This window comes from Gorilla gorilla, chromosome X (assembly GCF_029281585.2).
Source record: "Gorilla gorilla gorilla isolate KB3781 chromosome X, NHGRI_mGorGor1-v2.1_pri, whole genome shotgun sequence".
NCBI lineage: Eukaryota > Metazoa > Chordata > Mammalia > Primates > Hominidae > Gorilla > Gorilla gorilla.
Window position 1 is genome coordinate 23,119,525 of NC_073247.2, and position 27,265 is coordinate 23,146,789.

The 27,265-nt window shown below is 39.3% G+C and overlaps 1 protein-coding gene across 6 annotated transcripts in view; it reads left to right on the forward strand.

The window, feature by feature from the left end:
- Nucleotides 1–27,265, forward strand: part of FRMPD4 (FERM and PDZ domain containing 4) — a 602,496-nt gene that overhangs the window by 522,024 nt on the left and 53,207 nt on the right. For all 6 annotated transcript variants that reach the window (XM_055376894.2, XM_055376892.2, XM_031006115.3 and 3 more), the window contains one exon: nt 24,105–24,150. In XM_055376894.2, coding sequence (XP_055232869.1) covers nt 24,105–24,150 — 46 coding nt within the window. The remainder of the gene's footprint in view (nt 1–24,104; nt 24,151–27,265) is intronic.

Here is a 27,265-nt window from a genome sequence, read left to right on the forward strand (position 1 = left end):
CGGTTATTGAATGAATAAATTTGAAAAACAATTTATATATCTGTTGTCATTGAAAGCCATATGCTTCTTACCTCATCTCACCTGACAAAGTCGAACATAACCATGGAGTGGAAGATAGGAATTTAACTTCTCTCACTATAAATTGCAACAAGTTGACATTCAGCCTGGCCTTCTGCAATGCTCAGTTTAAAATAACAGTTGCAGGTACCCGCCTTTGCAGGCTAACTCCCTTAGAGCATGCAGCATCAGTGCTTGCCCTTGGGACCAGACATTTACAGTGGCCTGGGGAAAGTAATCTCTGTGTGTGCTGAAAACACAGAACACAATGATGGAAATGATACCAATAAGTATGCCAACAAGATGGACATGATTCTCTTAGCAAAATGCTTATAAAATCTAGATGCTTCACAGACAAGGGCGCAAGCAGAAAACATCCTCGCAAATGCTCCACATCCTACGTAGCTGCATGTCTAGGCAGAAGTTTATTGAAGCAAATGTAATGGCCAAGAAGTACTTTAAATGAGCTATTTCTTGCATCCTTGAATTATTTTCTCTCCCTTTCCTCCCTCAATCCCTGCTCTCATCCACCCACTAGGATTTTTTTTTTTTTTTGGCAATCTTCAAGGAAAAATAATAAAAAGAACTGGAATTTACATAATACCTTCCTTCCAAGATACTAAAAGCAGTTCACCCATCTATAATTTGTCCTTACAACAATCCTTTGAACAGGCCTGTTATTATTATTATTAACATTATTATTATTTCAATTTTGCAGTCACATTGCTTGCTGCTAAGAATTTTAGCTAACACCTCATTTCTTGAACAATTTTAGCCCCTCAGCATATGTATAAAAAAGGCTTCAACTGCCACCTCCCATTTGTGATTGTGCCATGTATTACATTACAGTCTCTGGCCCTTTGTTTAATTTTCATTTAAAAATATATTAAATTCCTTTATTGTGAGAGCACTGCCGGACTGCTGAACAGAAGGTGAAGTGAGCGTTGAAAGAGAACAGAATCAAACATAAATATCTTCCAAACTAAAAGGGAAATGGAAAGTAACTGTCAAGGCAAATTGATTTGAATTGCATAAGAATGTGATTTTTTTAAAAATTGACTCAGAATATGAACTATTCTTTCTAACAGCTTCAACTTGGCAGATGACACTACCTGTCTCTTCCTAATCTCTTGCAGTCTTTCAAATTCCAAATTTGTATTGGGTTCAAAATTTTTCACATCTCAAAAATGTTCCCGGTTCACTGAATTCCTTTAGTTATCTCACATTTCCCATATGAACAGGGCCTCCCATGGGAATGACCCTGAAAAGGCATGAGCCATTTGCCAATGGTCTTTCTTAATTGCCCCAGCAATCATTTTCTTCCATGGCCCTCTACCTAATTTATTTTTAACATAAACAGGTTTCATGCAGCAGACCAGATGTTGAATCTTCCCCGTCTTCTTCTCTTACTCATTTACAGTGTTACATGAAAATTCCATTCTTCTCTCTACGTAATAGCTGCCCTGCTATTAGATAGGTCTGTATCAGTCAGCTGTTGCTTCATAACAAATAATCAAGATCTCAGTAGCTTACTGAATACTTTCTTTTTTGCACTGTGGTAAAATGTATACAACACACAATTTTCCATTTTAATAATTTTAAATGTATAATTCAGTGCCACTAATTATATTCACAATATTGTGCAACCATCACTGTTATCTATTTTCAAAACTTTTTTAGTGCTCCAAACAGAAACTCTGTACCCATTAAGCAGTAACTCCCCATTTCCCCTTCTCCAAGCCCCCAGTAACCTCTAATCTACTTTCTGACTCTGTGAATCTGCCAGTCCTAGATTTTTCATACAAGTAGATTTAATATTTTGATATTTTTCCTTCTGTGTCTGGAAATAAGTGTTTCTTTCTCATGCATCTGCAAACTGGATGGGGTAGCTCTGGTGATCTTGGCTGGGCTTGCCTGGAAACTACAGATTAGTTTCAAATCTATTTCGTATGTCTCTCCTCCTCCTTGGACCAGAAGGCTGCACAAGGCAATATAGAGCAGGAGAGAGCAAGCAGGAACAGGTGGCAAGGCCTCTGAAAGATTAGGCTCTGAACTGGTACACCGTCACTTTCACGGTTCTTCCATTGGCCAAAGCAAGTCATTGGCCAAGCCCAAAGTCCAAAGTCAGGCAAGTAAACTTCAGCTCTAGTGGGAGAATGCAAAGCTACATGAAAGTGCATGGATACAGGGAAGGTTAAAGAGCTGGGGCCATATCCTACATGGTTAAAAAGTAAGTTCTGGAGTTGAATGGACCCTCCTCTACCACTTTTCAGCCATGCAGCTTTATGAAAAGGGATTTAATCTTTCTGAGCCTTGTTTCCTCATCAGTAAAATGGGGATAATAATATTACCTATCTCACAGGCTGCTGTGATTATTATTGAAATGCTCTAAATTTGCAGTAAAAAAAAAATGCAAGCAATATTATTGTCATTCTTAAAACGTAAAGAATAGAAAAAGCAACCAAAGCCAATAGAACTTTTTTATCTTTGCTTTTCACTGAGGAAAGGAAGTTTTAGGTTAGAAGAGGATGCTGGAAACCACGGAAGTTCAGAAAGGGAATTAGAATTACAAACTAAGACCTATTGGTACTTGAAGAACCAGTAGCAATCATTTTGTCTATTTGTTTTTATATTTTCTTTTAGTAATGTCACTTTTTTTGACATAAACCTAGCCTATGATCTCAGTGCATAAAGCAGTAGAGGGGTTCTGGTTGAAAAGACAGGGGTATTCAGGGCTCTGCCCACTGGCAAGAGTCCCTGTCTCAGAAGGGCTGCATGGAGCACAATTTGAAAACCGCTAATCAATCAATCAATCAATCTGCAACCTTAGAGACTGACTTTTAAATCAGATCCTTTCAATTGTTACTGTCCTCTACTACATATTCTGTATCTATCTGTAATCATATAAAATAACTATGACTTACTGAAAAAAAAAAAAAAGAAAACCACAAATTTTTTTTGTTTGTTTGTTTTTGAGACAGAGTTTCGCTCTTGTTGCCCAGGCTGGGGTGCAAAGGCACGATCTCGGCTCACAGCAACCCCGGTCTCCCGGATTCAAGCGATTCCCCTGCCTCAGCCTCCGAAGTAGCTGGGATTACAGGCATGTGCCACCATGCCCAGCTAATTTTGTATTTTTAGTAGAGACAGGTTTTCACCATGTTGGTCAGGCTGGTCTCAAACTCCTCAGTCACCTCAGGTGATCTGCCCACCTCGGCCTCCCAAAGTGCTGGCATTACAGGCGTGAGCCACCGTGCCCAGCCAAAAACCATTAATTTAATCCAAGCTTCCTCTTCTTCCAGATGAAAAAAAAATGAAACCCACTTGTGTAATGTGATTTGCCCCCAAAATCACATACCTAATTGATGCCAGATCTAAAAGGAGAGTAAAACCTCTCTTTCTAACTCCCTTGCCCATACCATGCTGGCTTCTGTGAACTTTCAATGGCCTTGTTGGTAACAGCAACCTCTTCGGCCTAATTTTATCTCCTCTCTTCTTTTTCAATTTGTCCTTCATTCAGATATATCACACTTATAGGTAGGTAGTGCTCATATATTAGCCATGATTCTGCCCATCTGAAGAATGCAAATGTGTTACTGGTGAAAGAAATGCGCATCTCCATCAGCAAAAAAGGGGAAGAGGGAAATGAAAAAGTATATACAGTAGACATGTGAGTAGATACAAGAAATATGTGAATATGTATATTCATTCTCCTATAAATGTACTGATATATGTATATATATACACACTCATACATACACATACATACACACCATTTTGTGAATCTGACACATAATAGAGAGTCATGAGATGGAAATCAAAGTTCTACCATGTAATAGCTGTAGGGCTTTAGACAAATTATTCAGCATCCCTGAGTTCGGCATCCTCTAGGTAAAATGAGGCTAAGAATCACTGCTTCCCAGGGATGTTACAAGCATGAATATGTATGAGAAACAGAAGTTTACCACCTTGGGAGTGTTACCAAGACTGCCAAAATGCCACCCTGGTACTTTCTAAGTTCTGTGCTTCTAGACCCATTTCTGAATTCTACAGAACAACTTATAAATATACAGGCTTTGGAGTCAGAAAAGCACAGATCCATGTGCTGATTCTGCCAGTTACTGAAATGTGAACTGAGAACACTGAATTGATCTATTTGATCTCGGTTTTCTCATTTCCAAATAAGAATGACATTACCTTCTTTACTGAAATATCAGGAAGCTTGAATCACACAAGTAATTTGTGTAGTACACTATATGGCACATGGTAAACATTCAGAACACATTAACTCTTAATCTTGTTCTTATATTGTGATTGTTACTGTTCTTCAAAGTTTCCCCTAGTTTTCTACCCACTCAGGCACAGGGAAATACATTTGGGGAAATATTGAAATAGCAGTACTTTGAATCTTTAGAAATCAGATTGTTTTAAAAAACATAATATTTTATTTATTTTAGGGAGAAACTATTAAAATCTTTTTTCCCCTAGAGAATGACTGCTGTGAGGATTGTTCAGTGTGGTTTCACGTCCCTGAACAACATCTATCCCTGTGTGTGTGTGTGTTCCAACAATTGAATTCAGCTGGCAGAACTGTCCCCCTTTAGAATAAGGTAGAGATTATGCTAACATTTTAGATGAGGATCATCTTGTTGGTTTTTGGAAAAGTACCTCCACATGAGCATCTCTAGATGGGCAGCATTGTCCAACATATCATGCTGCCATGATAGAGTATGGTAGCCTCTAGCTACATGTGGCTATTAAGCACTTAAAATGTTGCTAGTGCAACTGAAGGACTGGATTTAATTTTATTATGTTTAGTGAACTTAAATTTAAATAGCCACAGGTCTGGAGACTTCTCTGCATGTTCTGGGCCAATGAGAATGCTGTTTGAAATTTTGATATTTAACTTATCAAAGAACACATCCTTGAAGATAAAGACAAACAAAAAGACAATGGAAAGAAAGCTTTCATCCTGGAAGCATGTCAAAGCAGCCCAAAATGAATAAGATGAAATTAATTACCCCTTTCCTTTCCCAAATCTTCATGACCATTATGGACTACTACTAACTGCTCACCAGGACTTTGGGAGTCCCAATAATTTTCATACAGTTTGTGCTACTTAGTTTGAGTGAGTTGAATGTGGCATGCTTACACCTTCTTAGTACCCCTCGCTCAACTGACAAAGCTTTAACTACTTTTTACATTACTTTAAGACATTCTTCTCCAACTCCTCCTTTGTGAAACATAAATGGATTGCTTATTCAACATGGTGTCTTTCAGTCATAATGGCATTTATCTCCACATCCACTCAAGAATATGTGTTTAGAGACAGCATGTATTGATGGACTGCAACTTATTCCAGTTGCTGACAGAGTAGAAGGAACTCAGTCAGACACTAAGAAGAGTAAAAAAGTAAGATAAAGGAAGACTAATTGAGTTCATAGAGTTAGAGATGCACATGTAATAGGATTGTCAATGATAAAGCCAAATAAAACAGAGTCATTGGTTGAACACATGTATACCCTTTGACCTACCAATTCCACTCCTAAGTATACACCAAACAGAAATAGATACACATTTAATATATTCACCAAAAGACATATGCAAGACTGTTAATACATAGCAGCACTATTATTTAACAGCCCCAAATTGGACTACTCAAATGGCCATCAATGGTAGAATTGATAAATGAATAGTGGTACAGCTACACAATGGCTACTACACATCAATGAGAATAAATGATCTACGACTACACATCACAATTTGGATGAATCTCAAAAACAATTCTGAGTGAAAGAAGAAAGAAACAAATCATTGTTACTTTACAATTGTATTCGTATAATGTTGCAAATGAGGTCATACTGTTCTATGGTATTAAAAATCGGAACTGTGGTTATCCTCAGGAAGTATATTTGGAAAGGAGCATGGGGGCTTCTGGGATATTGGTAATGTTTTGATTTCTTATTTGGACCCTGATTACAACTATCTATTGGTACATAACAAATTACCTCAGCCAGGCACAGTGGTTCACACCTGTAATTCCAGCACTTTGGGAGGCCAAGGCAGGCAGATCACCTGAGGCTGGGAGCGAGACCAGCCTGACCAACATGGAGAAACCCCATCTCTACTAAAAATACAAAATTAGCCAGGTGTGGTGGTGTGTGCCTGTAATCCCAGCTATTTGGGAGGCTGAGGCAGGAGAATCGCTTGAACTCGGGAGGCAGAGGTTGTGGTGAGCCAAGATTGCATCATTGCACTCCAGCCTGGGCAACAAGAACAAAACTCCTTCTAAAAAAAAAAAAAAAACCTCAAAACTTAGGAGCTTAAATCAACAACATTATTATCTCACCTTTCCTGTGGATCAGGAAACTGTGTACAGCTTAGCTGGGTGCCTCTGGCTCAAGGTGTCCCACAGGGGTGCAATCAAGTTATTGTCTGGGGCTGTGGTCTCATCTGAGGCTCAACTGAAAAGGAATCTGCTTCCAAGGTCACTCATGTGTTTCTTTGCAGGATTCAGTTTCTCCCAGGCTCTTGGACTGAGGGCCTCAGTTTCTTAACAACTTTTGGCCGGGACCTCCCTTGGTTCTTTGCTGTGTGGGCCTCTCCAAAGGGCAGCTTATGTGGTATTTGGTTTCCTTTGGAGCAAGTGAGCAAGAGTGTGAGAGAGAGTGAGCCCACAATATGGAAGCCATAGTTTTGGGGTTTTTTTTAACCTAACCTTGGATATGACATTCTCTCACTTCTGCCATATTTCGTTTATTAGAAATCAATCAGTAAATCCAGCCCACATGCAAGGGAAGGGAATTATACACAGTCTGAGCATCAGAAGGTGCAGATCCCTGGGGATCATCTTAGTGGCTGCCTACTGCATGTGTGTTCAGTGTGTAAATTTCAATGAGCTGTACACTCATGGCATGTACTTTTCTGTATATTCATTATACTTAAAAAGTGTGATTGAATAATTAATTAACAGAATCTCTGGATCTCACAAAAGAGGCCTTTTGCCTTCAGATAGACTTTACTAAACTGCAGGTTCTTAAATTTAAGTCTAGCCTCCAGAAACAGAAGCCTTTTTTCTAACTGGTTTCTGCCAAACTGGGCTTACTACAACATCACTAGGTCTTTGCTCTTCTATCCTGTACATTATCACAGTACACATAGCTGTAGCCACCACTGCCTCTGAAAACCCATGAACCCTGAAAGACAGAGGAGTTCTTTCCAGTTGGACAAGCATGGGGCCTGGTGCTTCTTGTGTCACAGAAAGGAAAAGTGGCTCTGTCATGATGAGGTCAAGACCTGGGCTTCCTGTGGCAAACCCCACAGTCAAATTCAGTCAGAGCAGGAAAACCTCTGAGATGGTGAAGAATGGAAATTGTATTATTTAAAGTCAGCCTCTAGTACTGACACACATTTAAAAAGGAAAAAAACATGAAGATTCCTTGGGCAAGCATCAGAACAATTGCTGTGGGCCAAAATTCATAAATATGCTATACACTGTCCCTGATTTTAGGGTTGGCCTGTTTCTAGTCACTGTTTATCTTTACTCTTACGGAAATGTCCCCAGGACTGTGGACATGCATACAGGCAGGAAAGAAGGGAATAAATGAAGGAAGTCTTATCCTAGGTGATGAGAATAGCGATCCTGAAAAGGCTTGAGAAATGTTAGTAAAGGAGCTGCCCGTTAAAACACACTCTATTATTTCTCACTATAAAAGAAGCCGTTGGCTTCTTCTCAATAACCACCCTGTCATTTGTTCTAAACCATGGCTGGATGGCCCATCAACAGAGCACACAACCTGGTGGCCTGCTTTCGCTTAATGTCTGTTTTGTTCATCCATGGCAAAGTGTTTAAGAAAAACATCCACCCCAACTTTTTTTTTTTTAGTACTTTTTGTGCTTTCAGTTTACTATGTCAGTTTTTTCCAATGGTATTTATAAGAAGCGCTCTTAAGAACCGAAGTTCATTTAGAGAGCCATTAAAAAGTCTGCTACTCAATGAGTTCATGACTATTGATAACAGCCACCTACTGCCTGCATTGCTGCCTTAGCCCTTAACTGGGCCCACACTTCCACCTTGCCCTCCTGCAATCCATTCTCAGCTTAGTGGCCAGAGTGACCTTTTTAAAACATGTATTTTGTCATTCCTCTGCTCCAAACTCACAGGTAAAGCCAGACTTTTGCAATGGCCCATCGGGCCCCAAATGATCTGGGCCCTGGCCCTCTCTCTGATCTTTCTCTCTAGAATCCCTCCCTACTCTGTCGAAGGGTCGCTGAGCTCCTGGCTCTAACTCAAACTTCCCTGGCAGGTTCCACCTTAGGGCCTTTGCCTGTAGCCCCCTGTGCCCAGGAGGTTCTTCCCCTTGACAGCTTCATAGCCAACTACCTTACTTCCTACTCATTGTTGCTAACTTGTCACCTCTTAATGACATTTAACTTGTCTACCCTATTCAAAATGGCATGGTGGCCTACCTCCCAACACTCACAAATGTCCATGTCATCTTCAGCATGCTGCATTATACATATGGTGGTATTTGTTATTTATTTTTTATTGAATGTCTTCCCTCTTTAGATGGTAAGCTCTGCCAGGTTAGGTGTTTTATTGCCTGTTTTATTTATTGATGTAGCTCAGGATTCCTCAATCTCAGCACTATTGACATTTTGTGCTGAGTAATTCTTTGTTGTGGGGGCTGTCCTGTGTGTTGTAGGATGTTTTGCAGCAACTATGGGTTCTACCCATTAGCACTTCTCCTAACTGTGACACCCATAAATGTCTTCAGACATTGCCAAATATCCCCTATGGGGTAAAATCACTCTCCACTGAGGATCACTGATATATCCCAAATGCCTGGCCCCAGGTAGATACTCAATAAATATTTGTTGAAGGAATGAATGCAGGGAGAGCTAGACAGCATCACAGAAGTGTGTAAAATAATTTAACTATTACCTCATGAAAAGCTGCTGCCTTTTATACATTTTAAACAGAAGCACTATTTTCATCCATTAGTCAAATAAGCATTTCAAAGGCCAGAGACAATATTCATTCAGCAAAAAATGAATTAAATGGACAAAAATTAGGTCAAACCAAAACCAGATACATATGCAAATTAACTATCTTAGCAGTAGTTTCCAAATTCAAAGTGCCAAACCTGAAATTTTATTGCAAAGGTTTACAAAATACAATAAAATAAAGACTTTGAAATGATGCAATTTCATCAAAATGTTAATTCTGATCACCACTGTATCAATGACGTAGATTTTAACCATAATAGCCTAATATTAACATTCTTCACAAATAAAATCACAGCCTAAGCCTTAAATGCATTCAGTAAAATGTGAATTAGACTTTGCAAAGATTTCTGATTTCTCCCTAGGTTTAAAATTCAAGTCGTTGGTTATATGTAAGCGAGTTAATTCTAAGCCTAAAATTACAATGTACTTTAATCCTTTCTCTGCAATTCAAATATTTACTTGACAATGCCATACCAATTGTGCCCTCCAAATTATTCCTTGTAGTGAAGCATTTTTAGTCCAAGACACTTGATTGGGTCTGCTTCTCCTCTAAGTTTGTTTTTTTCCCCTCTACCCCATTCTCCACAAGTCCATAATTAATGTTACAATTGGCAAATCCCACTCTCAGCAGTAAGAAAATCTTTTTCCACACTTCAACATACGTTTGTATAAGACAGTTTTTTTGGTTTGTTTTAATGGAGGTCACAAATACAGTATACTAAGGGAGTCATCGGCTTGGACATTTTATCTTCCTTGATAAGGGAGACATGTTCAATTTCAAAACTGTTTGACTGTTTTAAATACCTGTTTCTTTAAAAACATAGTTTTCAAATTCTTTTTGGGAAGATGATGTTCTAGTTATCTATTGCAGCCTAACAAATGTAATGGCTTAACGTAATAATTAATATAAATAATTGGTTATCTCTCATGGTTCTGTGGGTTGACTGAACTCATCCAGATGGTTCTCACTGGGGTCTGTCTTGTGGCTGCAGTTAAATGGCAGCTGCGGCTGGAGCCATCTGAAGGCTTGATTGAGGAGATATCCAAGATGGCTTCTTTTGTCATATGTTGTTGCCTGGACTTGGACAGCTGACATAGTGAAAGCTGGCCAGGCATCTCTCCCTCTCTCCACACTACTTCTCCACATGGATGGCTTGTATATGGCATGGTGGTCACAGGGTTGTTGGACTTCTAACATGGTATCTGGCTTTCCTCAAAGTGAGCATTCCAAGATATCCATGTGGACTTTATAAGGCTTCTAGGATTATTCTGACCAAGGCCCAGAAGTCATGCAAAGCTATCTCTACAATATTCTCTTAAAAGTGAGTCACAAGATTAGTCCAGATTCAAGGGGAGGAGACTAGACAGAATGTGAATATTAGAAGGTGTGTTACTTGAAGGTCATCTTTAGATCCCTAGTATCACAGACAAAAAAAGATAAGCAATACAATTATCCAGTTTTTAAGGATGAAGTCTTTCATACATTGCTTAATAAGGATCTTTTCTTAAATTCTCTTTACTTTCCCTTTGGCTTAAACTGGTAGTCTTTTTGATCAGCAGTGTAACGTCTCACTCAAGGGTGAAAATGGTAGTAGGAGAAACAATATGTATAGAATTGGTAGAAGCCAAGTCCAATGCTACTGGACAAGTGGACTCTTTAATTCATCTCCTCTATGTTTCTGTTACCCTAATGACTATGGTGGCTTCATTATGCCCATTTTCTTCCATAGTATTCCCTGAACATGACTTAGAAATGACAAATAGTCCCATTCCTCTTCTTTGCAGGTATCAGGGTGGAAGCAAGCTTCAGCGGCAATGAGCAGAGTGTAAATGCTTCATATAGTTCATGACAGATTACACTTAACTGTAATATGTTGACCTTTTCTGAATGCTTGGTCATTTGCTGGACATTTCCATTCTCTCCAGCTAATGGCTTCAGTGCCTGTTAGGAATTGATTCAGTGGATAATTATAATCTCTCTTCAGAGTGTTGCAAAGGTCAACGAGATAAAGCAATAAACCCCCATTTCAAGTGCAGTCCTGTGGAGACTTTTCTGAAAATGAAGGGCAACACTTCTTCCTTCATCTTTGCCAGCAATTGACTAGGCTGACGCTACGTTATGGCTTGTTATCAAATCTGAAAAATCTCAGTGTTCTTTTCACATCTCCAGGTTTAGGTGGGAAGAGAAAATAAAAAGCAAGCAAGTGGCTTCATTACAAAATACCCTAGGATTGAGGAAACGCCCTTCTGAGCAAAGATCATCGGAGAAACACTGTTAATCAGTTCTTATTTTCATGAACAGTGACTGTCCACCAGCAGCGAGTTTAAGGGCTGAGACTCACTAGCTTGCAGAAAACAATTATTTTTTTTTTTAGTTTTCTTTTTTAATATTTTTATTATACTGTAAGTTCTGGAGTACATGTGCAGAATGTGCAGGTTTGTTACATAGGTATACACGTGCCATGGTGGTTTGCTGCACCCATCAACCCATCGCCTATATTAGGTATTTCTCCTAATGCTATCTCTCCCCTAGCCCCCCACCCCCCGACGGGGCCCAGTGTGTGATGTTCTCCTCCCTGTGTCCATGTGTTCTCATTGTTCAACTCCCACTTATGAATGAGAACATGAGGTGTTTGGTTTTCTGTTCCTGTGTTAGTTTGCTGAGAATGATTGTTTCCAGCTTCATCCATGTCCCTGCAAAGGACATGAACTCATCCTTTTTTATGGCTGCATAGTATTCCATGGTGTATATGTGCCACATTTTCTTTATCCAGTCTATCATTGATGGGCATTTGGGTTGGTTCCAAGCCTTTGCTATTGTGAACAGTGCCGCAATAAACATATGTGTGCATGTGTCTTTATAGTAGAATGATTTATAATCCTTTGGGTATACACCCAGTAATGGGATGGCTGGGTCAAATGGTATTTCTGGTTCTATATCCTTGAGGAATTGCCACACTGTCTTCCACAATGGTTGAACTAATTTACACTCCCACCAACAGTGTAAAAGCATGCCTATTTCTCCACATCCTCTCCAGCATCTGTTATTTCCTGACTCTTTAATGATCGCCATTTTAACTGGTGTGAGATGGTATCTCATTGTGGTTTTAATTTGCATTTCTCTAATGACCAGCGATGATAAACTTTTTTTCATATGTTTGTTGGTGGCATAAATGTCTTCTTTTGAGAAGTTTCTGTTCATATCCTTCGCCCATTTTTTGATAGGGCTGTTTGGTTTTGTCTTGTAAATCTGTTTAAGTTCCTTGTAGATTCTGGATATTAGCACTTTGTCAGATGCATAGATTGCAAGAATTTTCTTCCACTATGTAGGTTGCCTGTTCACTCTGATGATAGTTTCTTTTGCTGTGCAGAAGCTCTTTAGTTTAATCCCATTTGTCAATTTTGGCTTCTGTTGCCATTGCTTTTTGTGTTTTAGTCATGAAGTCTTTCCCCATGCCTATGTCCTGAATGGTGCCTGGTTTGCCTCTAGGGTTTTTACGGTTTTAGGTCTAACGTTTAAGTCTTTAATGCATCTTGAGTTAATTTTTGTATAAGGTGTAAGGAAGGGGTGTAGTTTCAGTTTTCTGCATATGGCTAGCCAATTTTCCCAACACCATGTATTAAATAGGGAATCCTTTCCCCATTGCTTGTTTTTGTCCGGTTTGTCAGAGATCAGTTGGTTGTAGATGTGTGGCACTATTTATGAAGCATCTGTTCTGTTCCATTGGTCTATATATCCGTTTTGGTACCAGTACCATGCTGTTTTGCTGTTTTGGTTACTGTAGCCTTGTAGTATAGTTTGAAGTCAGGTAGCATGACGCCTCCAGCTTTGCTCTTTTTGCTTAGGATTGTCTTGGCTATATGGGCTCTTTTTTGGTTCCATATGAAATTTAAAGTAGTTTGTTCTAATTCTGTGAAGAAAGTCAATGGTAACTTGATGGAGATAGCATTGAATCTATAAATTACTTTTGACAGTATGGCCATTTTCATGGCATTGACTCTTCCTATCCATGAGCATGGAATGTTTTTCCATTTGTTTGTGTCCTCTCTTATTTCCTTGAGCAGTGGTTTTTAGTTCTCCTTGAAGAGGTCTTTCACATCCCTTGTAAGTTGTATTCCTAGGTATTTTATTCTCTTTGCAGCAATTGTGAATGGGAGTTCACTCATGATTTGGCTCTCTGTTTGTCTATTATTGGTGTATAGGAATGCCTGTGATTTTTGCACATTGATTTTGTTTCCTGAGACTTTGCTGAAGTTGCTTTTCAGCCTAAGAAGCTTTTGGGCTGAGACAATGGAGTTTTCTAAATATACAATTATGTCATCTGCAATCAGAGACAATTTGACTTCCTCTCTTCCTATTTGAATACCCGTTATTTCTTTCTCTTGCCTGATTGCCCTGGCCCAGAACTTCCAACACTATGTTGAATAGCAGTGGTGAGAAAGGACATCCTTGTCTTGTGCCGGTTTTTGAAGGGAATGCTTCAGCTTTTGCCCATTCAGTATGATACTGGCTGTGGTTTTTTCATAAATAGCTCTTATTATTTTGAGATACATTCCATCAATACCTAGTTTATTGAGAGTTTCTAGCATGAAGAGGTGTTGAGTTTTATTGAAGGCCTTTTCTGCATGTATTGAGATAATCATGTGGTTTTTGTCATTGGCTATGTTTATATGATGGATTACATTTATTGATTTGCATACGTTGAACCAGCCTTGCATCCCAGGGATGAAGCCAACTTGATCATGGTGGATAAGCTTTTTGATGTGCTGCTGGGATTCAGTTTGCTAGTATTTTATTGAGGATTTTCGCATTGATGTTCATCAGGGATATTGGCCTGAAATTCTCTTCTTTTGTTGTGTCTCTTCCAGGTTTTGGTATCAGGACGATGCTGGCCTCATAAAATGAGTCAGGGAGGAGTCTCTCTTTTTCTATTGTTTGGAATAGTTTCAGAAGGAATGGTACCAACTCCTCTTTGTAACTCTGATAGAATTTGGCTGTGAATATGTCTAGTCCTGGGCTTTTTTTGGTTGGTAGGCTACTAATTACTGCCTCAATTTCAGAACTTATTATCGGTCTATTCAGAGATTCAACATCTTCCTGGTTTAGTCTTGGGAGGGTGTATGTGTCCAGGAATTTATCCATTTCTTCTAGATTTTCTAGTTTATTTGCATAGAGGTGTTTATAGTATTCTCTGATGGTAGTTTATATTACTCTGGGATCAGTGGTGATATCCCCTTTATCATTTTTTATTGTGTCTATTTGATTCTTCTCTCTTTTCTTCTTTATTAGTCTGACCAGCAGTCTATCTATTTTGTTAATCTTTAAAAAAGAAAAAAAAACGTGCCGGGCGCAGTGGCTCACGCCTGTAATCCCAGCACTTTGGGAGGCCGAAGCAGGTGGATCACAAGGTTAGGAGATTGAGACCATCCTGGCTAACACGATGAAACCCCATCTCTACTAAAAATACAAAAAAAATTAGCCGGGCGTGGTGGCGGGCACCTGTAGTCCCAGCTACTTGGGAGGCTGAGGCAGGAGAATGGCATGAACCTGGGAGGCGGAGCTTGCAGTGAGCCAAGATTGCACCACTGCACTCCAGACTGGGCAACAGAGCGAGACTCCGTCTCAAAAAAAAAAATGTGAACCAAGATCGTGCCACTGCACTCCAGCCTGGGCGACAGAGCAAGACTCTGTCAAAAAAGCTAGCTCCTGGATTCATTGGTTTGTGAAGGGTTTTTCATGTCTCTATCTCCTTCAGTTCTGCTCTGAAACCCTACAAGCCAGAAAAGAGTGGGGGCCAATATTCAACATTCTTAAAAAAAAGAATTTTCAACCCAGAATTTCATATCCAGCCACACTAAGCTTCATAAGCGAAGGAGAAATAAAATCCTCTACAGAAAAGCAAATGCTGAGAGATTTTGTCACCACCAGGCCTGCCTTACAAGAGCTCCTGAAGTAAGCACTAAATATGGATAGGAAAAACTGATACCAGCTACTGCAAAACACACCAAATTGTAAAGGCCATTGACACCATGAAGAAACTGCATCAACTAATGGGCAAAATAACCAGCTAGCATCATAATGACAGGATCAAATTCACAAATAACAATATTAACTTTAAATGTAAATGGGCTAAATGCCCCAATTAAAAGACACAGACTGGCGAATTGGATAAAGAGTCAAGACCCATCGGTGTGCTGTATTCAGGAGACCCATCTCATGTGCAAAGACACACATAGGCTCAAAATAAAGGGATGGAGGAATATTTACCAAGCAAATGGAAAGCAAAAAAAAAGCAGGGGTTGCAATTCTAGTTCTGATAAAAATAGACTTTAAACCAACAAAGATCAAAAAAGACAAAGAAGAGTATTACATAATGGTAAAGGGATCAATGCAACAAGAAGAGCTAACTATCCTAAATATATATGCACCCAATACAGGAGCACCCAGATTCATGAAGCAGGTTCTTAGAGACCTACAGAGAGACTTAGACTCCCACACAATAATAGTGGGAGACTTTAACACCCCACTGTCAGTAGTAGACAGATCAATGAGACAGAAAATTAACAAGGATATTCAGGACTTGAACTCAGCTCTGGGCCAAGTGGACCTAATACACATCTACAGAACCCTCCACCCCAAATCAACAGAATATACATCCTTCTTAGTACCACATAGCACTTATTCTAAAATTGACCACTTAATTGGAAGTAAAACACTCCTCAGCAAATGCAAAAGAACAGAAATCATTACAAACAGTCTCTCAGACCACAGTGCAATCAAATTAGAACTCAGGATTAAGAAACTCACTAAAAACCACACAACTACATGGCAACTGAACAACCTGCTCCTGAATGACTACTGGGAAAATAACAAAATTAAGGCAGAAACAAGTTCTTTAAAACCAATGAGAACAAAGACACAAGACACAACTTACCAGAATCTCTGAGACACAGCTAAAGCAGTGTTTAGAGGGAAATTTATAGCACTAAATGCCCAGAAGAGAAAGCAGGAAAGATCTAAAATTGACACCCTAACATCACAATTAAAAGAACTAGAGAAGCAAGAGCAAACAAATTCAAAAGCTAGCAGAAGACAAGAAATAACTCAGAATTGTTTTCTAATTTCTTTGAAGAACGCTGAAGTACAGGAAGAATAAAGAATCCTACGTGTGCATGTGTATACCCATGAAGTGAGAGTTCAACAGTATGAAGTGAGAGTTCAACACTGTTTCACTGCACTTTATTGCCTTTCTTTCTAAATAAAAATACTGCACATCCATCTTTCAAGAAGTTACATTAGAATGTTATTTCACTGTTTATAAAATGCTTTCATATGTAATCCTAAATTACCTCTGTTTTCCTTTTAAAAGCCTAACATTTCACCCTTCACAGATTGATTATTTACTTCCATTTTTGAAATTTAAAATTGTACAGTTAACTTGTTTAGACTTAATGTTTCTAAAGCAAGATTCTCGAATTCTGACATGAAATATCTTCGTGTATATCTTTGTTATTTGAGTTTTATTTTGTTTGGTTTTCCCAATGTCTGAGCAAACCTTGATTCCCATGATGACTGTTAAATTAGTATCAGTGTCTGGGTTCATCAAGAGATCTATTTAAGTTGGTCTAGAAAGAAAATATACACTAGCACATGCCAATATGATTATATATTATAATTTTTTAAATGGTATAAATATAAAATGAGAAAGGCATTTAAAGAAAGATGTCAAACTACACTGCTCTAAAAAAACAGAGAACACCAGCCTTAGCTTCACTGTTTAGAGGGATTGTAATACTGGAAACTCTACCTCATTGGAAGCTGGGCTTCTTCCTCACATAGCTTTGCTTTCTGCATCAAATGACATCCAGTGAAATCATAAAATGGTATATAATGCCAAAGCATGGTCTAGAACCATTGATGCTGGTGTCCCAAACATGTTTCAAGGGACTCTGCATCAAAAAAGGATAAGAATAAACCTTTGTCAAAGAAATGAAGAGAGAGGAATTGAAGGCAAGTTTGACAGGAGTGGTTTAGGGTGGGATAGACTATATTCCCCTGCAGAGATGAGCACTGTGATTCAGGGATGAAAATGACGTTTTTAACAAACTCAACCATTTAAAAAATATTGTCACAGCAATTTGAAATTACTCTTCAAAAGTAGAAAATTTATGTGGAATTTAATATGAAATAATACTTATCTAAATGTAGTTATAACTGGATTCTTAATGGTCTCTAGCTGTTTTAGGCCATCCCAGAAAGAAGTTAATTTGATGGCTTAAAAGTGTCATCTTCTATTCCTGATTCTAATCATTCTGTTGAGGCTATTTTTAAATGGTGTAGATCATTGTTTTAAATGGTGTAGATCATTGTTTTGTTTTGTTTTTTTCCTCCTAGGATCGTTGGGTTAGGAATTTTAAGGGATCCAAAACATTATAGAGTTAATTTTTCTTGTTTGGCAGGTTATAATTACATAATTATAGATGAGAAAAAAAGAGAAGAAAAGCATGTCCCTAGTCCTGGTGATAAATAACATATTGGAATATTTTATTTCAATTCAGACAACTTCATTTATTCATTAAATAGTAAAATTAAAGTCAATCTAGATTATGTGTCAGATAATTTACAAAGCATTACTATAGCTGTAAAGACTTTAAATATAATCAACATATTTTGAAAATAGTTCCCATTTTCAAATTAATAAAGTGTGCTGAGCAGTCCTTCTTCCAGAATTTCTTGAAAGAAGAAATTCTGCATGAGGTTAAGTCATGAATGGAAACTACTTTTTTTTTTTTTTTTTTGAGCCAGAGTTTCACTCTTGTCACCAAGGCTGGAGTGCAGTGGTGCGATCTTGGCTCACTGCAACCTCCACCTCCTGGGTTCAAGCAATTCCCTTGCTTCAGCCTCCAGAGTAGCTGGGATTACAAGCATGTGCCACCATGCCCGGCTAATTTTTGTATTATTAGTACAGACAGGGTTTCACTATGTTGGCCAGGCTGGTCTCAAACTCCTGACCTCAGGTGATCCACCCGCCTCGGCCTCCCAAAGTGCTGGGATTACAGGCATGAGCAACTGCACCTGGCCTGAAACTACTTTTAAGATACATATGGATTACTAGGCTAGAAGTCTTTTTATGCATGTGGCAGGCAAAATGTAAGATGGACCCCAATGATCTCTCCACTTGTATTCTTAGATTTGTGTATTTCCTTCCCTTTTAGTTTGGGTGGGGCCTGTGACTTGCTTTCTAACCAATAAAGTGTGGTAAAGGTGACGGGATGTCCATCCATCATTATGTTACATGAGATTGTAGCTTTCATCATGTCAGCAGACTCCCTCCCTTGCTGGCTCTGATGAAGCAAGTTGCCACGTTGGTGAGATGGGGAGATCCACATGGCAAGGAACTGAGAGTGGCCTCAAGCCAACTACCCACAAGGAACTGAGGCCCTTGGTCCAACAACCTAAAGAGGATTTTCATCATGCCAAAAATCACTGAAGTGAGTTTGGAAGTGAATCCTTCCCAAACGAGCTCCCATATGGGACCCCAGCCCTGGCCAAAACATTGCAGCCTCAAGAGAGAACATGAAAAAGATGACCAAGCTAAGCCATGCTTATATTTCTAACTCACATGAACTGTGAGATAATAAGTGGGTATTGTTTTAAGCAACTAGCTTTGTGGGAATTTGTTATGCAACACTAGGTAACTGATAAAGCTAATGTCTATGGTCGGCAGAATAATGATCGCCTGAAAAATGTCCTCATACTAATTTCCAGAGTCTGTGACTTTCTTTGCAGATATGATTAAGTCAGAGACGAGATGATTATCTTTGATTATCCAGGTGGACCCAATATAATCACTAGGTCCTTTTAAGTTAAAGAGGAAGTGAAAGTCAGGGAAAGATTTGAAGATGATACTGCTGGTTTTGAAGATGAAGGAAGGGACCATGAGCCAAGGAATGCAGGCAGCCTCTAGAAGTTGAAAAGTCTTTAGAATGAGTGCAGCCCAGCTGACACCTTGATTTTAGCCCAGCAAAACTCATTAGAGACTTCTGACTTCCAGAAATATAAGATAGTACATTTGCATCATGTTTAAGCCACTAAGTTTGTGGTAATTTGTTATAGCAGCCATAGGAATCTAATACAGGGTCTATGCTTATTAGCATCAAGGATGACTAACAAGAGTCCTTCTCCAGGGCCTTGCCTGCTCCTAACAGCTACTGCACTGAAGCGGTGCATATCAGCTTCCCTTTCCAGAGTGAACAAATAAATTCAGTGCCACTGAGCATTGCTCTAGAGAAAATTAGCATTTGTCCCACAGCCTTATGGGCCTATTCATTCTCCCACCCAACCTACCACCTTACAGTTTTTTGTCTGACAAGTATCCCTCATTCTCTTGTTTACTGTTTTATTGTTTCATCTCAAGATTCTAAGCCTGTCTTAGTCAAAGGGTGTTTGGACTCAAATAATATGATCTAATCAAACCAGTTCATCATGCTAACTGACTTCAAACTATACTACAAGGCTAGAGTAATAAAAACAGCATGGTACTGGTACCAAAATGGATATATAGACCAATGCAACAGAACAGAGGCCTCAGAAATAATACCACACATCTACAACCATCTGATCTTTAACAAACCTGACAAAAACAAGCAATGGGGAAAGGATTCCCTATTTAATAAATGGTGTTGGGAAAACTGGCTAGCCATATGCAGAAAGCTCAAACTGGATCCCTTCCACCTTATACAAAAATGAACTCAAGATGGATTAAAGACTTAAACGTAAGACCTAAAACCATAAAAACCCTAGAAGAAAACCTAGGCAATACCATTCCGGACATTGGAATGGGGAAAGACTTCATGACTAAAACACCAAAAGCAATGGCTACAAAAGCCAAAATTGACAAATGGGATCTGATTAAACTAAAGAGCTTCTGCACAGCAAAAGAAACTACCATCAGAGTGAACAGGCAACCTACAGAATGGGAGAAAATTCTTGCAATCTATTCACCTGACAAAGGGCTAATATCCAGAATCTACAAGGAACTTAAACAGATTTACAAGAAAAAAACAAACAACTCCATCAAAAAGTAGGCGAATGATATGAACAAACACTTCTCAAAAGAAGATATTTATGCAGCCAACAAACATGACAAAAGCTCATCATCACTGGTCATTAGAGAAATGCAAATCAAAACCACAATGAGATACCATCTCATACCAGTTAGAATGGCGATCATTAAAAAGTCAGGAAACAACAAATGCTGGAGAGGATGTGGAGAAATAGGAATGCTTTTACACTGTTGGTGGGAGTGTAAATTAGTTCAACCATTGTGGAAGACAGTGTGGTGATTCCTCAAGGGTCAGAACTAGAAATACCATTTGACCCAGCAATCCCATTACTGAGTATATACCCAAAGGATTATAAATCATTCTACTATAAAGACACATGCACACGTATGTTTATTGTGGCACCATTCACAATACCAAAGACTTGGAACCAACCCAAATGCCCATCAATGATAGACTGGATAAAGAAAATGTGGCACATATACACCATGGAATACTATGCAGCCATAGAAAAGGATGAGTTCATGTCCTTTGCAGGGACATGGATGAAGCTGGAAACCATCATTCTCAGCAAACTAACACAAGAACAGAAAACCAAATACTGCATGTTATCACTCATAAGTGGGAGTTGAATAATGAGAACACATGGACACAGGGAGGGGAACATCACACACCAGGGCCTGTTGGGTGGTGGGGGGCTAGGGGAGGGATAGCATTAGGAGAAATACCTAATGTAAATGACAGATTGATGGGTGCAGCAAACCACCATGGTACGTGTATACCTATGTAACAAACCTGCATGTTCTGCACATGCACCCCAGAACTAAAGGTATAATAAAAATAAATAAATAAATAAATAGAAGTTGGGAATAAGTAGAGCACGCAGGTCTTGGAGGGTGCAATCATAAGGCAACTATGTTCTTTCCCCGCATTGTCCACTTATAACAGCTCCCCAGGGCCAGTTCCTCCAAGCCCTCAACAAAATCTCAGGTAGTTCCCATAAACATATTGAACAGGTTCAGAAAGTTATCCAGTCACTTGTACACTTGTAATCACAATTAACACTTGATTGTCATGTAATAGTCAAAACTTCCAACTCCACAAAATTCCTCCCTTTTGCCTAGTTCAGGCCTAGGAAGCCTGCAGTGGGTTAAGGGGCATTGTCAATGTTTTCTCTACTGCCCCAGCATTCAGCTCCTTCCAGATTGAAATGAGGTGAGGTAAAAGGCAAGAAAGTTCTCACTTGATTGGCACCAATGTAATCCAGCGTTACTTTCTTCTGTCCGTGGAACGTGATGTTGGTGGACTCTTTCCTTGTGTTTGCTTTCATGGATTCCTGGAAGATTTCTTTGTTGAGTTACTCCTATTGCAGCCCGCTTGTGTCAGGCAGAAACCAAGGGCGGGCTATGCTCAATGCTCCTTGGATTCTGTATATTTCTGCGAAGGCCCTCTCATCCCTCAAAGTAGCTCAGTTGATCAGGAGGTCCCAGGCCAATGTTTCTACTGCATCTTCCAAGAGTCTCATACTTTGGGCCTGCCTCAGTGTAAGGGTAGTAACTGCACAAATGTAGCCTCTGCTCTTTGAGCATGTGCTGCTTCTGACAGCCTCTTCCTGTTGCCTTTTTTTTCAGTTTGTAGTGAAGATATGAGTCAGATCCCAAGATGAGTAAGGGGTAAGGGTTCCAAACTCTGGTTTTCAACACCTTTGAAAATCTTGCGGCACCCTTCTTTGGCATGTGGGAATGATTGGCATGTATTGGCATGGGGCCTCAGCTGATTCTGTCTCAGTTCATCTTAGCACCCTGTAACATATGAACACATATGGCTTCCATCTTTTTTTCCACCTAGGTTTGGATTAGGAGTCCTAAGGGATCTGTAGTGCTATGGAGTTAATTCTTCTTCTCTGGCAGATGATGATTATGTACTTAAGATGAGAGAAAACAAAAGTAAAAGCTCTTTCTCAGAATGATGATCGATATCCTGCTGAGATCATTTATGTGAATGATTTTATTTCTAGCAAAATGGTGAACAACCAGCCCTCAGGAATGGTGGAAACCAGGACTGTTCAGGGGATTACTGGCATCTGTAATGTTTACTCTGGTGCTCAGTCATGAATGTGACTTGGCTCCCAACTCTCTTAGTCTCTGTGTCTCTAAGTTCTGATTCTGGAGAGAGGATATCTGATTGGCTCATTCCAACATTCAGGTCCAATGAGCTGGATGCAGAGAATGAGTTCCCAGGGCCCATTGCTTGCTCCTGAGGACTCTGGGGTCAGACTCAAACAGGACAAGCCAGGCAGGGCAGATAGTTCCACTAACATGGCTACCACACTCACACATTCTTTGGTCAATGGGGTTATAGAGCATTTCTTATCTGATAAACGTTTCTTGTTGCCTGTGAATGAGGAAAACTTGAAAAAAACTAAGAAACAGTGCTTTGTTTCTGTTTGTGTTGCTTTCCACATATTTGTCTCATATCTGTTATCCTGGAGATGGACACCCAGTTTGCCTCTGACACTTCACCCCCATGCATTCTGCTGCAAGTAACATCCTCATCCACCTCCCCTTAAAGGCTAGCAGCAGAATTTTTTTGGGGATATAAAACCAGAGTTGACTGGCTTGGTCATGGTGTTTGTGACACTGAAGTTGACCTATTGAAGCTAGATTGCTTCCCCAAACTGCTACACGTGTGTATATTCCCACCAGCAATGCAGATCCTTCATCTTATGCAGTGAATTCTCATTTGATTGCACTGTTGCTCTGTCCACTGCAGTCATTGGGCTCCCTGCCAGCCTTGGTGACTGGGAACTTGTGGGAGCAGACGGGCCACCGTCAGCACTGTGCTACCTTCCTGCCCCCACCAGCACCATCATCCTAAGTGTTCAGAGTCTTCCTGGAGTTTTAGTTCTATTACTCCTTTCACTGCACTCTTGATTCCTCTCTTCCCCTACCCTACTCCCGACTACATGGTCCAGCCCAGCCAGAGTGAGTGGGCCGAGCCACAAATCAGTTAGTGCTAGAAGTGTGATTTGCAGTGACTTCTTCCAGGGAACAGCCTTGCAAAAGATCTCCTTCCCCTTACTTATGTGGGCAATAAATCAGAAAAGCAGGTAATTAATCACAACCTAAAGTAGAAAAAATCAGCTCTTCTTCAACAAAATGGCAACTGACCTTTCTCCTAGTCATGATTTAAAAAGGAACAAAGAAGGGAAGAAAGAAAAACTATTATAATCCATAATATGATTTTTCCTCAAGGGTTTGAGTTACTTGGAGGGAATTAGATAAGCTATTATATTACATTGTTCTGCTTTTAGCCATGAAGTGCGGCCTATTGTGAGTAATATTTCCCAACCGGTGCCTGTCTGAAATATTTATCAGCCCAGGGTCCTAGCATTGTGACCAGGGACTTACTAAGCCACACAGTATGGGAACCGATGTTTGCTGGGATGCTATTTTTTTCATAAGAAACCTACAATAACATTTCTGTCTCTGGATGCTGATCCTGAGAGGTAATGACGTTCCATGAACTGACAGAATTTTTAAAAATCTCTTCCCCTGACAGAAAACTACAGAGAAATTTTTAAGCAGCAAAGAAAAATAGGCTAAAGGAAAATCAGAAGGGGAGAATCAATTCTGAGAGCAGCAAAAAATATAGAGATTTGGGTGATGCTTCTAAAACTGTTCTTCCCTTCCTGGGTTTTATTTTAAGGTCCTGCTGTTTGACAGCACAGATAATATTGCCCAATGTAAACTTACTAGGAAGCTTTCAATTGGGCAGTTTGTTAAACTCAGGAAACGCTTCATTTTGGCTTTTGTGTGGTCTGAAAGCCTACATCTGAGCTATTTGGTTTACTCTATCCTGGGAGTCCAGGGAGCATTCACTAACGCATCACACATTTTGTTTTGAAAGAAAACTCTTACTAGTTAGAGTCCGGGCTCAGTGCATATCATAAATATGTTTGTTTTTCTCTCTTACAGAAGCTGCAAAGAATCGATACTCCTCACTGTCATTCAGCCTTACCCTGTAAGTGTTCTGTGAATAAAAGTGCCACTTAATTTTCTCAGGCTTCTTGTTTCTTCTGCCCACTCCAGTAAAACCATAATGATGAATAACAGCAGAGAAAAATAACATGCACTCACAATATGGGTTCAAAAATCTTGACTATTTTTGTAATTTATACTCCATGTTAGCAAAGTCATTCATTGAAGAGAAAAGGGAGTAATACATTTTCTAAAGTTCTTGAAAGACAACCAGCTGTTCCAGTCCTATGCAATGGTCACATTTGTAAATGACACTAAATTCAAGACCTTCTTATGGTTTCCAGCTTAAGAAACACAAATCTCATGAGACTATCTAATTGTAGGAGGTCGATGCATGATTGTTATTCTTATCCCCATCTATTTGGCAGAGAACTGGATATTTTAGCAAAGCCTGCTTTAAGAGTAGATGTTATATGACATATGGTGTCAGAATTCGATTTCAGCTATCATGGTTAGGAGGGTGGAAAGTGATTTAAAAACTGGACAGTTCTTGTGATTTTTTTTTTAAAAAAAAGACTATCATGGTATAATCTGCGTACCGTAAAATTCATCCATTTTCAGTGTACAGTTCTATGGTCTTCATAAGATCCACTGAGGTATGCAACGATCACCCCATCCAGTTTGAGAACATTTCCATCCCCCCAATAAGATCCCTGTTCCCATTTACAATTAATCCCTGTTCCCACACTCAGTCCTAGGCAACCGCTAATTTCCTTTCTATTTGTATAGACTTGCCACTGCTTGCAAATTTCATACGTTGTCAGTTGAACTAAAAATTACCGAGGCAAATTCCTTTAGATTTTTCCCAAAATGGTTCCTGTCAGTCTGGCCTTCGTACGGAGTGGCAGCGATTCCAGCCTGCTTAAGCTCCTATTTTCTTCCCCATAGAGCTGGAGCATTTCTGTATCAATTAAAGTGCTCTGGTATTTGCTGATCTCCATCTTCTGACCAAACTCTTCATTTCCCCTTTCCCAGAATTTTTCCCCTAAGCTCTGTGGGCTAGGCATTTTAGACAGGAAATAATAAGGATCAGGATTCTGATAAGACCACAAATAGAACTAACCAAGACAACAAATTATGCCATCTAGGATGTAACTATGCATATTTATATTAAAAGCTCAGTTTAATATTGACTGTTACTGTTAGCTCCATCTCTTTGACAGAACTTACACACATACACACACATTGGGATTTGAAAACTAAGGAGGCCCCAGGATGTTAGAGAACCAAGACTTGATATCTAGCTCACAGCAGTATAACAAACGAGTCAGCAGTGACTACCATAGCTGCTCAGAACCTTGGTCTCCCCAACTATCTGATTCCGAGATTCCTTCCATGTGCTTCTATAAAAAATACAGCTGGGCTGTTTTTAGATTGTTTTGGTTAACCAAATTGTCATTTTCACTTACTTCACATCTATCCACATTTCTTGATTTATTTGCAGTGGACAAATTCATTTGAGTAAAGCCAATGTAAATGTCTATAATAAGCATCGAACAACTATAAATTGAGATTGAACAACTATAAATTCCTGATGGAACTTCACGTTTGCATTGTCATTCCTGAATTCTCTTTCTACATTTCATAATCTATTAGAAATGCAAGATCAGGCAGGACCTTTGTTTTTTGTTTTTTGTTTGTTTGTTTGTTCTGCAATGTGGGATACTGTTTTACCTCATGCAGTAAACTTAGAAAAAGAAAGAAGAGTTTTACATGTAAGTTTATGGTTGTGTCTTGTGGCTTTACTTGCTGTTTGCCACTGGAGTCCATGTGACTTGTTATTCATTTGAATATTGATTACTATCAGTGAATCATGGCACTTCCTTTTAACAGATAATCTGGAATTTTCTAGGAGTTCCGATGGCTCTTGCCGTTGTGCTACATTGAAAGGCAACACTTAGCCACAATATTTAGGAGGAAGTGTCACATGTTCTTATAGCCAACAGCTGTACCTCTGCTCCAGAGTCACTTTCCCCTTGCCCAATCACTGCAGACAAATTCTCATCTTTGACTTTCCTTTGACCACTCTCCTTCAAGAAATGACTCCAGTCCCACCACCTCCTCGGCCTCGCTAAATAAATCCTTCTCACCTTTCAAGTCTCAGGCCAAATTATAAATGCTACCTCAAGGTTTTTCAACCTTGGTATTGTTGACATTTGAACTGGAGAGTTCTCTGTTATGGGGACCTGTCCTGTGCATTGTAGGATGTTTAGCAGCATCCCTGGCCTGTACCTACTAGATGCCAGTAGCATCCTCTCCCCAAGTTGTGACAAACCAAAATGTCTCCAAACATTACCAAATGTCCCTTGGGAGCAAAATTACTCCCAGCTGAGAACCACTGTCCCACCTAAAGTCTTCCCTTTACTGTTCAAATCCCAAATGGCTTTTCTCTCCTCTGAGGTGTGGAAGTTGAAATTAAAGAATTAAAACCCCAAAGTTTCTTAAATGGATATCAGACATGGAGAGGAGAGCAGATGGGAAAAAACAAGACTGCAATCTTTTACTTATATTTTTGGGTTTGGATTTTACTACAAGCAAGTTGCTTTTTGTAAAAAAAAAAAAAAAAAATACTTATTGAGTTTCATTTATTTGTTAAACATCTTCTCGGCAATCAAGATTGATAAACAGAAACGGATAAACCAGCAGACCAAAAGAAAGTCCATAAGTTCTACTTTTATTACAGACAATAAAAATTAGCATTTTAATTTCTTTTGCAACTTGCTGGACAGCATTTTTAATGTTGTATTTCTTCTGCATAAGGTCCAGTAAAGATAGAGAGCCAATGTTTATACCTTCCTGCCACATTCCACACGTGCCCAGGGTACCCCAACATGACCCAACTGCAGAAGTTGATCTCCAATGAGACCTAGGTCAAGGGGGAATGGGGTGAGAGTCTTAGGATCCCTGAAATTCTTTGATAAGAAGTAATTCTTAATAGGTTGCTGCATTTTTTTAAAAAAGTATTATGGTAGGCTTTCCCCACCACCACGATTTTTACTGTTTTTCTTGGGAAAAAAAGTACTAAGTGGAAGTATAGAAAGAAATACAGATGCAGAAAAATGTGTTGGCAAACTTTTCCCGCAGAGACAACCAGTGTA